This window comes from Phalacrocorax aristotelis, chromosome 1 (assembly GCF_949628215.1).
Source record: "Phalacrocorax aristotelis chromosome 1, bGulAri2.1, whole genome shotgun sequence".
NCBI lineage: Eukaryota > Metazoa > Chordata > Aves > Suliformes > Phalacrocoracidae > Phalacrocorax > Phalacrocorax aristotelis.
Genome location: NC_134276.1, coordinates 127,924,622 through 127,942,554, shown reverse-complemented (window position 1 = coordinate 127,942,554; position 17,933 = coordinate 127,924,622). Strand labels below are relative to the sequence as shown.

The window sequence follows — 17,933 nt, the reverse complement described above, 5'->3', positions numbered from 1 at the left end:
TGAGTGTCCCCTCGGGAGTGAGAGGACGAGGCATTGCTCTGACCGTGCTGCTGAGCTGTTACTGACCTGAGGGACATTGCAGGGGCATCTCTGTTACCTCCAAGCAGAGGCATCTAATGACCAGGTGTGGGGCAGAGCCCCAGGGTGCTGTGCTGTGTCATGTAGTGCCGCAGTGTAGGTCTGGAAAGCAGCCCAGCAGGGCTGGTGCAGCGTGCTGGAATCTGCTGGTGCCCAGCAGCACTGATAGGTGTGCTGGGGGATTTTCAGAAGTGACTAAGAAACTTCAGCTCCCACTGACTTCAGCTTCAGCAGTTAATCTGCTTAGCTTCTTACCACCATCCCCCTAAGGATTTTCACAAATCCAAAATGTGCAGAGAGGGGCTTTGAACACCTTTGAAAAAAAACACCTAACCCCCAATTCTTGGTGCTCTCATGACTCTATGCAGAAATGTGTGTACAAGAAGGCTGGCGACCCTCAGGTAGCCAGCTCTGGAGGCAGTCTGGGTGTCCCCATAGGGCCACTGCTCCCAGCCCTCCCAGAACACCTCCCTGGGTCCTTGCTTCCAGGTCCCATCACTGGTGGTTACAGCCTGGGATGGCCAGCTGAACTGGAGCACCGCCAGGTTGCCGTGGTGCTGGTTTCTACATGTAAGTGGCTGCTCATGGATTCCCCTGCCCCTTTCCTTTTTACAAAGAGCAGCTTTTTAAAAACAAAACACAGATCACAGCTGAGCGCTCACCTCAGGTTAAGTGCCTGGCTGGCTGTGAGGGTGGGCTCTGGCCTGAGGGGTGAACCTTCGCTCCCTCCCTTCGCTGGACTGTGGTGGTGCTGGCCGAGGTCTGTTGGACTGCTCTCTAACGCAAATGTTTGTCAGATCAGAGAGAGCTGTTTCCAGCTTGGCCAGCAGCATGGAGTGCCTCTCATCGATGCACATGCAGCCTGGCTTTCCTCCTGCCCACAAGTAACCCGAGAACAACTAAGAGAGCATCCATGGGCATGCCAAAAGGGAGGGGGTGAGAGGTGCCGCCCGTAATGGCAGGGTCATATCGCAAGGGACAGCAGCTGCAGTGCAGCATGAATGGAATGCATTCACATAGAGGAACTTGGAAAATGTCTGACCCATGCTAAGAGGCTGTATAAAAGCCTACTGTCAAATATTTGCCTTATCTTGAAGCGATAATCTTTATCCTCTCTCTTTGCTCTCTCAAATACAACACATGCATGAATAGTGGTGGGGAGAGGTGCTGGATTATTTGGATGCTGGGAGGCTGTGGGCAGAGCTCTAAGAGGTGAAGGAGCAACAGCTCTGGAGACTGAGCTTCCCTATTTATCCGCAGAGCAAACATGGTGCGAGCTACTGCAGGGCAAACCCTCTCAGCCTGTCTGAGCCTGGCCCTGGTGGGTACGGCTGCCAGGATGAAGGAGGAGTTACGTTCCAATGTCTTCTTCAGCCCTGGACCTCTCGAATGAGACATGGCTGAGAATGAGCAGGATGTGCCTCCTCATTGGCACCTCCTCACCTCTTCCGTGCAAACCACTTTCTGGTGGTGTAAAGTGGTACAGAGCAGGTGCCTTGCCCAAAATGCATTTGTCTTCACAGCACCTTCACCGCTCTCTATCAAGGAGCAAAATGTTTGTCATGCAGTTGCAATAGGGTTAGTCTGTCCTCTGCCTCGCAATGGTTTGCAATCGGGGATGTGGCAGATGCTGGTTCTGCCGCTGCTCCTCTGCCTGCTGCCCCTAGCTGTCATTCCTCTTCTCCTGTCTCACCTGGGGCGCTCACAGGACATGCTGACCATGTCACAGAGATGGCAGTGACACCCCCGCGGCCTTTCTATTTCAGCCTGAAATCTGCACTTGCCTGCACAAGCTGGCATATGTACATCAGCAAGATGGGGCGGGGGGGGGTGTTAGGGGGGTGATGTTTGAGGACTGAATCTCTTTCCACAAAGTCGTTTTTTGTCGAGGGGAAATACACTATAGCTGCCTCCCCTTGTGCTGCTGAAACTGAGGGATGGAGCAGCTGTGCCCTCAGCTGGCAAAGCTGGAGCCCTGAACCTTTGCCCTCCAGGCTGGCAGGGTCTGGGAATGTAACTCTCTTGTATACTTAACTTTTGAAGGTGAGGGAAAAGCATGGGAAGAACTCTTTCTGTCCTTCTGACCTTTCCTATTGGCAGGCTTAGAAGGGATTTGGTGATCAGGATCTCTTGTGGCCTTCCAAAGTAATTTTTGGTGCAGGTGTAGGCCACAGACAAAAGGGGGAGAGAACAGGAGGCCTGGCTGCTCCAAATCCCGTGGTTTCATGAACCAAAGCATTCCTGAAACTCTTCAAAAAATACTTGTGAAATACATGGCCGTGGGGCAGCAATGGTGAGGAGATGCTGTGGTTCTCTGGCAAGGCAGGAGTGTGCTATGGAGTTTCTGAGCAAAGAAGTAAAGGGAAGGGACAAAATGGAGATGATGGAGAGGTTTGTTAATCTCCCCCTCACCTTTCTCATTCTGTGCAGGTGTTATGTAGAAGACAGAAGCTCCAAGGTGGCCTGGTTAAACCGTTCTGGCATCATTTTTGCTGGAGAGGACAAGTGGTCCCTGGATCCTCGAGTAGAGCTGGAGAAGAGAAACCCTTTGGAATACAGCCTGCGGATCCAGAAAGTGGATGTCTATGATGAGGGGTCCTATACATGTTCGGTGCAGACACAGCATCACCCCAAGACTTCCCAGGTTTACTTGATCGTGCAAGGTAAGCAACATGCCTGAGAAGAGAGTAAAGAGCGAAAGACAGAGTGGGTGGAGGGATCTGTATCTTCTTTAGAGAAACCCCAGCGTCAGTAGCCTGCGTATCCCATTAGTTTACAACAGGAGCCAGCAGGACTGTCCCCTTCCACTCCAGTGCAGCATGGCTTCACTCTGCTGTCAGTCCGTCCTTTCAAAAGTGGTAGCAGAGCAGGGGACACCAATGATGCCAAGACATATTCTAGTATAATGCAAACCTGGCTCCTGGCTCTGGTTCTTCTGGCGCTGAGGGCAAAGCATTTGTTTATAATGACACTTGTCAGAACGTTGTGCTTGCCTCATCTCTTCCCAGACAGCCCTCTGGTTTCTTCGCCTCCTCCTTCCTCAGATTTCCTTTCTTTTTTCTTGTGTCAACAAGGTACTCCACTGTGTTTTTACGGCCTTCCGTTGTCAACTCTTTGCAAGGCTGGGGAATTAATTTTCCTGGGTGTTTTTCTGTGCTGGGTCATTGGTTTGCAGGGTGTGCTGTCTCTAGGCATGTGTGAAACCTGGTACCTGAGGTAGCTGCTGTGTACCTTATGCTGCCCTCTCCTTTTTTAGCTACCCTCCTCCTGTGTGTGTTACAGGGAACCGGAAACTTGGCGATCTGAACCAGCATTGTCCTATCTGTCTGCTTGCATTCATGGTATAACAGAGAGTAAACACATTAAGGAGTTCGCCAATTACTGGTGAGGGCATTATGGAGTTTACTTGCTCCATCCTGTCCAGACCAGAATACTAAACAAGCAAGTTTAATCAGTTTTGTTTTGTTTTGCTTTTAATCTTCACGCCATTCTGTCTATCTGCCTATTTATCTAAAATATTTATAGAGCAGCTTAGATAGATAGGTACGTATGAATGTGTTCGATACATATTACAGATATGTTCAGCTTCTACATTATCATTCAGGCAGGACTTTGTTATTTCTCCTGATTTGTCTAGTAACCCAAAAGGCTGTGGATTTTATTTCTCCCAGCAAGTGTTTGAATCGCTCTGGATATAAACACACACATGAAGGGGCTTTTCCTCTTCCTGGTATTACTTGGCAAGCTGGGGGCTAACTAGCGTACCGCGTGCTTGTCTGCAAGGTGAAGTCTGGACGTATGGTCAGAGGTGATGCCGTGCTACATGACAGTGTAGCGAGACAGAAGGGTCCCAGTTTGTCATCTTGCACAAAATCCTCCCCCAGCAGCGTGAAGAGTGGCGGGCACCAGGAGGCAGAGCAGTGCTCCTGGCTTGGCTGAGTGTTTGCTGGAGTGTGCCGATGGGGGGGGAAACGCACTGGCCAGCCCTGGAGGTGTACCCTGCCTCGCTGCTCAATGTAGCAGTGCGTAGCTAACTGGCTGTAGGTGTTTTTTTGCTGGTAAAATCTCACAGCATACAATTTCCATTTACCTGTCAAGAAAAATATGGGTACAAATGAATTTTAGAGCCACGTACATGTATTATTAATTTTATTTGTGCCTATTATATATGGGCCTAAGCAGCGAAATTGAGTTCTCTACCTTAGCTTTCAACTAAATGTGTGGGTGTCCAGCTCTGAACCACTGCCACCTCTCTGGGGATGAGAAAATTCAGGTTTTTGCACACCTAAACTCTGGATGCCTGTGAACAAGGTATCTGTGGATCATCTTTGTTTAATGCCTGCCACAGATTTAGCAAAAGACACACTGCAACGTCGTGCTTACTTTTAAAGCCCCAGGTCTTATAATCTTATAATTAGGTGAAACTCATAGCTTTGATTTTTCTAAAACTAAATTTCATCTAGTAAAAAAAACAAAAAAAAGGCAAAATATAAATACAAAATCCTTTACAATTTGGAAGTGTTCACCTCATAATTTTAAACCATGTTTTTCTTAGTTTAAAACTAATAAATAATTCATTTTAAATAATCTTAACTAATAAAACTAATTCATTAGAAAATAGTATACATTAGAAAATAATTTCTTTCCTCTCTGAGTATCATTTTCTCATATTGATTATTATTATTCTCAGATTTGCAGGTTGTCTGCCTGAAAAATAGTCTGCTGCTAGTACATGTGAAAAGAGTTTGGATATTGAGTCATGCTAAGCTTTTTAGTTTTATTTGTTTAATGTAGTTTATTTACTTCTCATGGTTTTGTGTTCATAAATTTAAAAAACATTGGCTGTGTGAAATTCTGGGCATCCCAAATGTAAAAATAAATGAGTAGAAGAAAATACAGCTCCTGAGAAATTAAATAACAGGGTGGCAATCTGGCAGGAGGATTTCTGGGATGATGGTCGATGATTCCCTTCAAACAAGCCCAGAGAAACTGAAACAAGCCAGGGTCAGAGACTCCTTGCTAGCTTTGCACACACTGGTGATGCCTGGATTTGTCAGTGAGAGGTCCTGCAATGATAGCTGCTCGTGCCCTGGCAGCAATCGGCTGCCTTAGGGCCATGCCCAGGCTTCCCGTTCTGCTCAGTTAGCGCTGTCACGGGCATTTCTGCTCTCCGCTGCGCTGTATACCAAAGACAAGCCCTTAATCTGCCCCGATTCAACTCCCTTGTCTGTATAGCCCCTGTGAAAACCCAGCCCCTGTTACCCCTAGAAACAAATGGAAGAGCTATCAGAGACTAGCAAACAGGCAGATACTGGAGCGGCACCAGAGCCCTTGTAACTAGAGAAAACCAATTCCATGTCCACAATGAAGCTGAAATAGGTGGGTGTTGGTGTATCCTAAGGATTCACGGCATTTGGATCACTGCAGGCTAATGGAGTTGCATTCTAGGAGCAGGTCCTTTCCTCCCTTGAGAAAATCAGCATTCACTGGGGTGAGCTCTGCTCACTGAACTCTGCTGGCCAGAGCTTCAGGAGTATATCACAGAAAGAGGGACATCACCTCTCCAATGTGTGTGCCCATGTCCTTAAGTATTTCCAAGGGAAGAGCCAATTCTGCCTTGTCAGCCAGCACCAGTCTCTGCATAGACAGCCTACTCGGTCTGCTCCTTTCTTCTTTTAAGTGTGTATGTCCACTGATAGGACCGCTTTCAGCTGTGGCATATTGCTTAGGTCTAAAAGCAGGGTAATGAAGCAACACTTAAGAAAAAAAAAAATTACAACTTGAGAGACAGCTAAAAGTAGAAAAATTCCTCTTCATAAGTCCTGCTTTTCAAACTTCAAGCCAACTCTGCTGGTAGAAGTAAGCATTCACTGCCAAATGATTCATTAGCATAACTGTGGCCATCTCTTCTGTCTTTCTGAACCAGGTGGGCAGCACTGCTTGCAGGGTGGGTTGGACTGGAAGCAGCTGTCTCTGCCCAGCTGGGTTGCTACCAGATGCTGGCACTGCACAATCTGCACTGGGGTGAACGCATGAAGAGACTGCTCTGAACCACCACCTCGCTCAAAGCATGTCGAGCTGCTTCGATTCAGGTGTAATGGCTACGAGCAAATCTTTCTGTTTACTGCCCCAGCTATTTCTTTTGGTATCTGATCAGAGGAACAAAGAGCTGGAAGGACCTGCAAGAGGTGGTCTGGCCCTTCCCCATGCAGTGAGACAACATCAGCTGTACAATGGCTGCCACTAACATGTATTTTTTGAAGACACCCTGTGCCTGCGTAGCCAGTTTATGGCCATTATTTCACTCTCCTTGCACTTGGAAAGCTTTTAACGTAAGATCCAAATTAATTTTGCTGCCAATTATTTCTGGTCCTTTCAAGATACATGATGGTAATTCCTCCTCTTCCTCAAAACTACCTTTTATCTGCTAGAAGCCCATTAATCCCTGCGTCTCAGACTTCTCTAGTCCAACTTAACAGGCTCACTACTTCCTGTAGGACATGTTTTCCATCCCTTACATCATATGTATTTCACTACTGTCTGATTTGTCTACATGTTTCCTTAAGTGTACTGTCCAAAACCAAAACAAGAATTCCAGTTTAGGACTCATTTGTGCAGATAAAAATGCCGGCCATGTTTTGCATCTCATGCTTCACTTACCTAACCCCAGAATGAGATGAGATTTACCCTTTTTTATAAGAGCGCCTCATTGCTTTTACTTCTTCAGTCTCTCTGTTGCTTTCTAACCCTCTGTTACTGGTCTGCAGCACAATCCACAGCTCATTCCCCACTTCCGTATTTGAGCATTAATTGTTTTTCCCCCCTTCCTGAGCATATCACTTTGTGCTCGCTGTTTTTGGATGCCATCTGGTTGGTTTCTCCATGAAGATCCTTCTTCAGTTTACTTATGGTCGTGGTCTCCAACGCACTTGCAACTGCCCCCAGTTTGGTGCCTTTGGCAAAAGTCAGGTGCCTTCTTTCTGTTCCATCATGAAGGTGTTAATTAAAGTATTGAAGAGATCAGGGCACAAAAGTGGACTGTGGTAGCAACCCACTAAAACTTCCATGCCTGGTGGATAGCGATATGTTGATTGCAGTTCTTTAAAGCATCTTAATGGTGATTTAACATCTACCATATTCTCTTAGCTTGTTCAAGAGACTGTCGGGCCTTCTAAAGTCAAGATCTATCACATCATCACACATACTGCTCCTGCATTATCTGCTGTGCCAGATATCCAAAAAAAAAAAAAAAAAAAAGGGAATGAGGCTGGAGTGACATGATATGTGCTTGCCAAAAGTACATTGCTTATTTTTTCCTTTACTGTATTATTATCCTCTAGGTGCCTACAAATGGGATGTTTAATCATTTGTTCCAGTATGTTGAGTGACTTTTTCCAAGAGAATGAGTCGTAACAGGGACGTGGTGGCTGCCCCCTTCCCAGCGTTACCTTGGCTTCTTGTTCTTTTAGGGCTATATCCTCAAGCCCTTCTCAGGCATTAAGTATCAGTGGAGAAATCCCTATAGTCCTTACTTGTCTTATCAGGGTCACAGGCACAAAGGCACAGATATCTTAGCAGGCATGGGGTTTAAAAAGTTTCTGCAATAAAGACTTAGGTCTGTCCAAGTCAGGCTAAGGATATAGCTCTTTCAACTAGGAGCAAGCAGATGGTTGCTGTATTTGCTGTCCAGACCCTTTACAGCAAGACATCATTGTGAATGGAGATGGCTGTGAACTTTTCAGTGAAACTAAAACATTTCACTGTTTTTTGCTTTGATTAAAGTTGAATCAGGAAGGTTTTGCAGGTCTGGGGTGCTTTTCCTGGTCAAAATTGGGAAGAGAAAAAGGTGTAGCATTGCCACATCCTATCTAAAAGCTCATTTAGCTGAGGTATGGAGAAATCACGTTTTCATTTTTGCTCAGAGCCTGGGAGTCCTGCAGGCTCACTAACATTTCTTGCGATTCCCAGTTCTTGGCTGTTCAAAGAATGTGGGCTCTCCTTTGTTTTAATGTTTATTTAATGAATAAAAATCAAAAGGGCTTTGTCATTTTGGCAAAACAAAAATAAATTTGGAAACGTCAGCAGCAAATTTTCACAAGGAGGAATTCTTGTTTACTGCCCAGCCCTAATCACAAACTCAAAGCCAAATGTATAGCAGCTAAAGGCCAAATCTTACAGTTTTCTTTCAAACTGATAGGCATTAGTGTGTGAAAAGAACCACAGGGTGTAGCCTTTCTCTATTATGCATTGCCTTTGTAGAGCTCCTTGCTTGCAGAGATTCACTGACCATTCATTGTTTCAAAGTGCTATAAAGATGCATATGTTGTTGCTGGGATTTAACCATAGAAAATTTATCATTAACTCTATGTGGTAGATTAGCCGTGCCCCTTCTCAGTCCACTTCCCTGAAATTAAACGACCTTTTGTGGGTGACCAGTGGGTGACTGCAGAGAGAAATCCTTTACCCAGAAAGGCAGCTGAAGTCCGCCCGGCTTCCCCTGTGTAAGCACTGCTCTGCTAGAGAGCCCGCGGTGAGAGCTGGGTCTAGGGCTGAGGAGGGAGGGTGCTGTCCACCTTCTGCTCAGCCCTTGCCCTCGTTGCTGAGGACAGGGATAGGGAAAGGTTATGCTTTAGACTTCAGGATTGTGAGAAGGGTTTCTGAGCAGAACTGGAGCAAGGCACATGAGTGTGTTTTAAAGGAGCCTAAAGCCAGATATCAGATGGAGGTAACTTCTGCTGGTCACCAGCCTGGGGCCTGAGCCAGTGAGCCAGAATGGGGCTCATCCAACCAAATGTAGATGTTACCACTGGAGTGGGTCGCCTTGGACTCCCTTTGCCATTAGTGAGCAGAAGCAGGCTCTTCTCAGACATGGTCTAGCTTATCCTAACGTAGCCATCTGATGAATTGACCAGTGGAAATGTCAGCGTACCTCCACTGGCTGTAGAGAGGAGCCCAGGGTGAGCAGTCTGTATGGTGCCATGCATCCTTTCAGTCTTTCCAGACTCCTTTCTGTCATTCTCCACTGGTGTTTATTCCCTGCCAGCATACGGGGTTGGTGGCTGTCAGCGCTTGCCGTGGGTCACTGGGAGACCAGGGCGAGGCTGGTTTTGAGCTCAGCAGAGCTGTGGTGGGAGCCTGTCTTCCCCTGGCATGCTTGGCCTCCCCACCTCTTCAGCCAGCGCTGGAAGCAGAACGGTTTCAAGAGAGCTGAAGCTATTTTTCCTTTGCTAGCCAGACAATAAGGATGTTGGAGTCAGATGCGGTTCTCCGAGAGATGTTTGTTTCCCTGCTTTGTGGGCGCAGAGCCCAGAATTCGAAGGGATCTTTCTGAGCGCTAACACTGTAGCATTTTCAATTCCAGGGAGTCTGCAGTAGGTAAGAACGAGCACAGACCACTTTGTCTTTTTCAGGACATAGCCCCAGTGGGAAAATGACAGCGAAGTTGGCATGCTGTTGCAAAGAATAATGAGATAACATGGGAGTATGAATTTTCTGGGAGGAAGAAAAAAGATCATTTTGCTGGGAGCGGTGGGGGAGAAGAAGAAAAGATTGGAGGGAGGAGATAAATTCAGATTACTACAGGGACTGGGAGAGACAGGACCAGTGTGCTCAGAAGGAAGTGACAACGGATCAGTTTGATGGGGAAAATAAGCTGAGAGAGCAGGGAATCGTCTTGGGGAATCAAAACACAGCAGATCTTGCTGCCCCCCTTCCACTGTTACCACGGGCTGTAATTTCCTACCAGCAAAATAATTCCAGAATTTCAGGCACACAGTAGTATTGGTGGCAATCTTTCTAGGTTTTCTGTGCTGGTTTGTTTTGCCCAAACTCATAAATTGCAGGCAACTGCACCTGGTGTTTCATAGGTTACCAAGGAACTTCCTGCCGCTCTCCATCTAGTATTTTTATGGCCTCCCCATAGTGTCCTGATGCCTCTTAACTTATGTTTTCCTATCTCCAGGCATGGCTGGAATAATACGATGCAGCACAGGGTTTGGCTCTGTTATATAGGTTGGATCTCAGCACTTCTTAGCGCATAAATCAGGAGGTTTTTCTGGAAATATTTTGGTGCTTGCTTTGCAGGTGCAGGCAGGAGACAAAACCAGAAGACTTCAAAAAATGCTTACTTATTTTGGAGAAAGGAGTATTGCATAAAATACATGGAATGCTTTCCTATGCCTGGGAGGAAGGATCTTGATATGATAATCCAAATCCTTAGTGATACAAATCAGCTTAGCCTGAGTGGTCTCAAAGCAGTATCAGATGATTTTGTGTGATTTTGTCAGATCAGCTGATTCTAGATTCAGACCGGTGCTGTCAAAGATTTTGCCTTTTTATTTCTCAGTCTGATTGTCTCGACCTACTGTCCCAAGTCTTAGCCTGGACTGTAAGGTAGTGGGGTAGGGACAATATTTTTGCTCTCAACTCCAAAGACAGCAAGTACCTAGTCCCACCACCAAATCCTGCTAACCCTTGAGGGAGTGCAGATCACCATTAATAGTAAAGCCAAGTGTGTTCCTGAAAAAGCAGTGGCCGTGGTAGCACAGCAGAGTTGCCTTGACCTGTTATGAGCATTGAAATTTGACCCAATTTGCCCACAACAGGATATAGCCCCTTAAACAACCAAAGTCATGGATTCCCGTTGCTTGCTCCCTCCATGATGGCCAGTGTCTTGTCAGTAGTGAGTCAACATTTTTTTTGCCACACCCTCTTGAGATCTTTTTTTTTTTCAGGAAAAAAGTGCTAGTATAACCAGGAATAAATATCTTATTTGTTTCACATAGCAGGCCTGTAACTGCTTAGTAGCTTGAAAACGAGCAAAACTGTGTTTTAAAAGAATTCTCAGAAAGATCTGATCTGAAGCTTTGGATTTCTAGCCCAAAATAATGAGAAAAGATATATAGCTAGTTTCTGCTAGAAACTTTAGGATCAGCTTGTCTTTTTACTTGCAATACGGATGAAAGCTAAGGTTAACCATGCTCCACATTTCTCTGTCTCAGATCAACCTTTGCTGTAGCTTTACTGTCCACTTTATTTTCTTCCTTTCATTTGAAAGAAATACTGCCAGGTTGAGGCTAGTCAGATTTGTGGTTTGCTCAGTTGAGCTTTTATTATATCCAAACCCTAGAGATACTGGGAGTAGCTTGGCTTCTTAAGGAAACAAAGTGTGTATGGGTTTGTGTGGTTTACTTTTTGCCTGTCCTTCTGCTTGGCAGTCCTCTGCTCAGCTCACTCCAGCACCCTGCATAGCTACCGTGAGCTTGCCACAACAAGAGCTCCTGCCCCTCAGATTCTCACTAGTGGACCCAGTCTCCTCCTGCATCCCCTACCAACGGGAGGCCTGAGAGGCTGTATGGTTGCAGGCTGGTTTGGAGACATGCGCTTGCCAGCTGGCAGGTGCCACCTTGACTAAAACTGGTCAAGAGCTTTGAAAGTTTTCCGAGGTATGAGACATCAGGACCTAGGACACGTAGCTGCAGTAAACCAGGCCTTGGTAATTCCAGCGTTCGTGGAACAGTGTGTTCCTTTTGTCTGTTTTTCTTATTTCACTGGTGCCAGTGGAGTCAATACTGCAAATCTGCCATGCTCAAAACTCCATATGGGATGAAATTCCAGATTCCTGGGGTCCACCAGCTCATGTTCTGTGTTTTTGGCTGCTGCGTTACTGTCTACACTCATCATAGCTGTGTGTTAGTGGATGAGAACCTGGATCAAAGTCTTGATTCCACTGAAATTAAAGGAAATTTTGCTTTGTTGGAGCCAAGATTTCATCTGAAATTGGAATTGGCTAGAAACAGATTGTAAAATAAGCCTAGACTGAGCCAGCAGTTCAAAAACAACATCAAGACTTATAGGAAGAAAAAAAAATTATTTCCTACTTTAAAAAGCTTTCCATTTTACTATTTAATATGAATTAATTACAGGAAGAAAGAAATAGGCATTTCAGGAAAGAGAACAAGGAGATAGTATTTCTAAAATGTGAGTGTCCTTTTAAAAGTGACTTGAGGATTTGAAGAGTGGGGAAAGGCAGGTCATCACGGTCCCTGTGCTGTGCCTTCCTACCACATCCTTGTGTTTGCACGGTGCATATTGACCCCAGCCGACCCACAGTAACCGTGTGCTCCTACCATTTGTCTCTATCCAGTTGCTGGCCCTCATCACTCCTGAATGGATGCGTAGTCTGTCTTTTTGGTGTGTATGCATGCTATGCCTTGTAGGAAAAGCCTCCAGCTGCTTTCCACAAAAACAACGAATGATAAATTGTATTAAGTAATAGGTTTTCTGGGTTTGGATTTTGATGGCTTTTTCAGAGCGCCAGCTCTTCTTTTTATCTTTAGAAACATTGGAATTGCTACCCCAGTAGCAGCTCCTTACTCACCAGAAAGCGAAGAAACATTCTGAGAAAATAATGACTTAATATCACATTTCCTGTATTGCCGCTAAAATGTCAGTAGTCGTTTGCTTGGGAAAAAAACCTCCAAAATAACAGAATAGCAGCTTGGTTTAATAAAGCCTGAGATGTGGTAGTTAAGGGGGAAAAAATAACTTGCCAAATGTGCACACAACAAAATAGACAAAAAAGAAACAGATACTTAGACATATGGCTTCCATTTACAGAGTATTCAGACAGGGAGCACTTTCTCAAAACCCAACCACAGCTTTTGAAAACGTCTTTTAAAAAACAAATATTAGGTTAAAAAGTGTTAATCTCCATCAGAAAACAGGAGAAAGGTTGTTCTTGGGAAGGAAACAAAGGTTGGCGTGGGCAGTCTGAGGGAGCGGGAGCACGTGGCCGCTCTCACTGACAGTGCCGGGTCTCTGCCTGTCACAGCTCAGGCTGTTAGCGGGCACACCTGTGGCAGGAGAAACCAAGCCCTGCTTGAGAAGTCATAGTGGTGTGTGAAAGTCTGAGAATACGATCAAAAGATCAATTTGTTTCTCAAAGACACATTGGGAATACCATCATTTGTCTGCCTGCCTTTTGCTGAAAGATCCTTTGGAGATGCCCAAATGGACGATGCAAGCTTTCTTGGTTCTGATATCAAAAGACTGAGGTAGCTGAGGATTGGACAACACTACCTTTAAAACTCCCTCCTTCTTCATGTATCAGATTTCCCTTACAACATCTGTTGCTATCTGTTTCATGGCATGATCTTGTACTTCTTCGGTCTTCCATAGAATATTCTAGGAGCTTCTTAATTTATTATGTGGACACAAAGAGGAATGAGGAACAGTTCTCAAAAAATAAAACTTTTGGGGCTCCTCAAACAGAAAAGTAGACTACAACTACATTTTTTCTTTCCATTCCATGAAGGTTACCTTTAAAAAAAAATCTGTGGAGAAAAAAAATTGATAACTAGGGAGGTCCTCTTTAATGAAATGAGAATTGGATTTTGGTGATAAGTTTTAATTTAGGGCAAATAATTTAATTGGAATGACTTATTAATTTTGGGGTGCGTAAATTGGGCCTCTGGCAGCCTATTATCTTCTTCATTCCTTTCTGAGTCTTCTCTGTCAGCAGTATAAGAAAAGCCTGTTGGATTTAATAAGGTAAGGAGACACTCCCTCTGAATATGTGGGGAAGGGAGTCTCATGGTGCAGTGATTTTAACGTAATGGCATCTCACCTTTGGGTGCCCTCAGCTTATGAGCTGCTCAGGCTGCAAGATCAGTGAGTTTTCACAGCATCCTGGCATATGGATACTCAGCTATGCACAGGGTATGGGTGATGTGGTGGGCCTGGGGCATCTGGCCAAGGTTGACTTGGCCATACAAGAGGTTAGTAGCACTCTGCCTGGAAGGGCGGTCATGAGTTGCTGCTGGATGCATTGACAAAATTGTCTGCAAGGAGACCAGAACTGTGCCACCAGAAGAAGATGTATGTTTAGGACTAGAGTACTCTAAACTATATGCTGAGTTAGTGGGTGAGTGGGACATCTACTCATGTCTTGTTAAGTGAGAGGTTCAGCTCTCAGCTTTGGTACATGGCAAGTACATACATTAATGTGTTAAGTGGAGACAGGTGAAGTAAAACACACAAAGAGCCTTCTGAAGGGAGAGAAGCCAAGAAGTAGGACCCTAAACCTGAATTTCACATGGCCCTTACACAGGTGTTGCAGCAGCAGCTGTAGTCTGGAGAGTCTCTTCAAAATGATTGTCCTCTTGTTGGACTGATGGCAATGTGACTTTTGGGTATGTTCCTGTTTTGAATGAAAAAAAAGTTCTTTGTGAGGAAGTAGGGTAAATCTCCCCAAATAACCACAGAACAAAGTTTGCAAGGTAGAAGCCTTATGACCTTGACTATGCAAATCCAGTGATGATCTTAGGGATTATGAATGCATAGAACTTCCAGTTAATGATTTTACCCGAAAGATTAATGTACTTGTTGACCTACAGGAAAGAGGTTAAGAACAAAACTTCATAGGGAGACCACCCCTCATTAACCTGTTTGAGGGGGAGTGTTAACAGGGTGGCAGCGACTCCTCCTTTCTTCTACTGTGTTTTTAACTTTTGTGAATACGTTTCATGTAACTGATGCCATGATTGTGTTCCTGGAGCATATTTACAGCTCTGCAAAGCCTGTGGGCCATCTTTGCAATTGAGGTTGACACCCTGATTATGCCTGTATTCCCTCTGTGGATAGTATCAGAGAAAGCCCTGGACTCCAGGCCAGATGGCATAGACTGGCTTGTGTTCACACTGCTTGATGGTATGACCTTTTGGAATGGATAGATTACGTCCACGCTGCACTGGGCACTGGTGGGGAGCCTGGTCTCTTCCATGGTCCCTGTGGTGCCCCTGTGGCCCTGAGACAGGTTTCTTTTTTGGTTGATTGATTTGTTATGTTTTCTGGTTAAAAGCGCCTGAAATAATGAGAAGGCTGGGACACAGTCTGGCAGACTGGTGTTTTTATAACCTGATGCCAGTAGTGTGTGTTACATGGCACAAGAGCACATGGAAGAATTTGAAAGCCCAGGGCCTGTGGAGTTGGTATTGGAGGACTTTCACAGGTTGAGGAAGCCAAACTTGGCATTATCTGCATGTCTGGAGTGGGCTGTCCATGTCAGCTGTGCCTGCTCCTCCTCTGAGAGGGGATGCACTAGTTCATTCCAGGAAAGAGCCAGGGAGTACCTCATGTTTGTGTGCACGGCTGTCCAAAGGACTGGAGCAAAACGGAGAGACTGTGGTTTGCTCTCTGGAGCAAAAGAGAACAAACCACATTGACAGTATAGACATAGCCACCCAAGGGCATAAAAGGTTCACCTCATTTTAACAAATACAGGGTGCGTCCATGGTTCTGCAAGATAAATTGCACAGGTGTCCTATCAGAAGCAGGACTGAAATCCAAGTCCAGAGATATACATCTCTGTCACTTAGTCTTTTAAGTGTAACTATCTTAAGGTGTTGTGTCTCATGACTGTATGGACACTTAGTCATGCAAACAAAAGTGGTACACTACAGGTGAGATGCATCACACTTAATCTTAGACATCTAAGTGTTAGTAGCAGAAATCTAAGCTACTCATCTGGCCCTCATCTGTAGTCCACTGAGAGAAGTTGGCATCTTCCACTTTCTGCTGTCTGCCTTGAGATAATGTGATGGATCGTCCTCCAGAAGTCCCTGTTTCTGTGTTTGGACTACAGGAGAAATGTGTATTATTAACTTAGATTTACATGGCAAACTTTTCATTGTCTAAAATTTGGTGACATGAATCCACCTTGCAGGAAATATGAAACTGTGTAAGAGACTAGTTCTAGAGACTTCAGCATTACCCACAGCCTAATATTGTCTCCTTGGCAGCATTGACTGCTCTTGACTCTTTCTCATGCCGTAAGCTGGACTGTGTGAGTTTAAATACCAAAACAATTTATTTTAGTCTGTAATCTGTCTTACACTAGATAGTGCTTTCAGTTATAATGCTTGATATATTTACCTGTCCTCGCAATGGGCAACTGCATTCCCCTCCAAATCTCTTGGTTTAAGCCTGACATAAATTCCTGCAAGCTGTCCCAGTGGAAGGTTGCCGTCTCCTTGTCTGGATACTCTTGCCTGCCATTTCCCACTGAGCCAGAGGGTAAGAGACTTCCCAGAAAATATTTCTGCACTTCCCATTCCCACAATCACCAGCCCAGCAAAGCCCTGAGGCACAGGCTAAATTTTTCACTAGATGAGTAATGCTATTCTAGCCCAAACTACTCCAGGGTACTCCATTTTTCTCTGGAATTTCATGCTGCCCCATCTCTCTAGTCCTTGAACTCCTTTGAGACATCAGTAGTGTTAGACCCAAGTGCTTCTTCATCTCTTCTTTCTTTTCCCTGTAGGGAAAGCTATATAAGATTTCAAAAAGGAGCTCCAGATATTTAATCATCTGCATCTGCAGTTCTTAGGGAGCTGCAGTGACTGTTGCGTATCAGTGCTGGGTGCTGCCATGCTTCGCATCTCTGGTGCTGCGAAGTCCATTACTCCCTGTGGATTTCACAGTGTTACCCTCTTCTTCCTGGGGTTCAAGAGCACACTGCTGACTGGTCTCCCTGCCAGCCCTTTCCACTCCCTTAAAAAACCCAACCAACCAAACAAAAACCCCACAAAAAAAAAAAAAAAAAACCAACACAAAACCCCACAACCCTCTACATCTCCATTTTTCTAATCCTATTGGTTTTGTGGGCACGTTTCTGCCAGGAGTTGCAGAAACTCCTGAGTCTGCACCTGAACAGCAGAAACTCTCCTCTCCTTGGCTCCCAGATCAAATCACAATGCTGTTTATTTCATTGCCCTGATAAATTTTTTATTAACTGTGTTAGAGGTCTGTGAGAAAGAGAGAGGGGGGAAAGAAAATAAAAAGCTCTTCAGGAATGTAGGCTGGGCAAAGTGCCCACAATTAATGGGGTAGCAGTGACCAGCAGGTATTTGAAAATTTGCCGGTGCCAACTGCCAGGAGGTTTTTGCTGCCTGTGACAGCTGGTCATCATTATTGGACAACTGCTTCCCTGTGCGTCTTCGATCTGTGTCTTTGTATGTCTCTTACCAAGTCAGTCTCGGTTTCTGTTTTGCAGGGACATGCTGAAGCAATTAGGGTGTGTTGGGTGATTGCAGAGATGAGCGAACAGTGTTGGGTAATAAAAAAAACCCTACAGTTTCTCTTCTACTCTAGCCCTAATTCCCCTATCTCAAGATAAACTTAAAGCACTGTCCCAGAGATATGCCTCCCTCAGCATTGTATGAATTTGAACTGCAGCTTTGCACCTCTACCCAACCACTTGGTTATTCCTTATTCACCACTGCCATAGGGCACTTGGCCTCTTCAAAGATTGTTAAAGCCTGTTGTGAGTGATAGCCCTCTTTAAGGAAGCAAATCCCATCTTTTGGTGCACCATATATGTTGCTACAAGTCTGCTGGCCTGCTAATGAAATAGTGAACACCTAATCTTGATGAAACATTGCAAACTCGGATGGTTTCTACTGCACAATAGCTGCTAATGAGGGCAAACTGAGACTGCTGACTGTGCCACCCAACCTGAGGAAAACGATCTATAAGAGTATATGTCTTGTATGTATCTGCCAGAAGTCCATCTGAGAGGCATCGTGTCTCCTTGGGAATGCAGTAAATCCAGCAGATAGGCCAAAGCAGAATAACTGATGTAGAGAAGGACCTCAGAACAGAAGGATTAAGCACCATGCAGGCACATTCATGTGGGAGGAAAGTGGTGATAGCGTCATCTGTCTGTGGAGAAGTCAGGGGAGATAAAAGCTTTGTATCTGTTCTCATCGAAATTTTTGATCTGGAGCTTCCCACAAAGGGCAGTTGCTTGGCTACACATAAGCTTTAGGTGTGTGAAGACTTCTTTAGGATCTAGA

The 17,933-nt window shown here is 45.1% G+C and overlaps 1 protein-coding gene across 7 annotated transcripts in view; it reads left to right on the top strand.

Moving 5' to 3' along the window:
* The window catches only part of LSAMP (limbic system associated membrane protein), a 1,029,781-nt gene that overhangs the window by 851,802 nt on the left and 160,046 nt on the right, over window positions 1-17,933 (top strand). For all 7 annotated transcript variants that reach the window (XM_075106636.1, XM_075106617.1, XM_075106626.1 and 4 more), the window contains one exon: window positions 2,509-2,741. In XM_075106636.1, coding sequence (XP_074962737.1) covers window positions 2,509-2,741 — 233 coding nt within the window. The remainder of the gene's footprint in view (window positions 1-2,508; window positions 2,742-17,933) is intronic.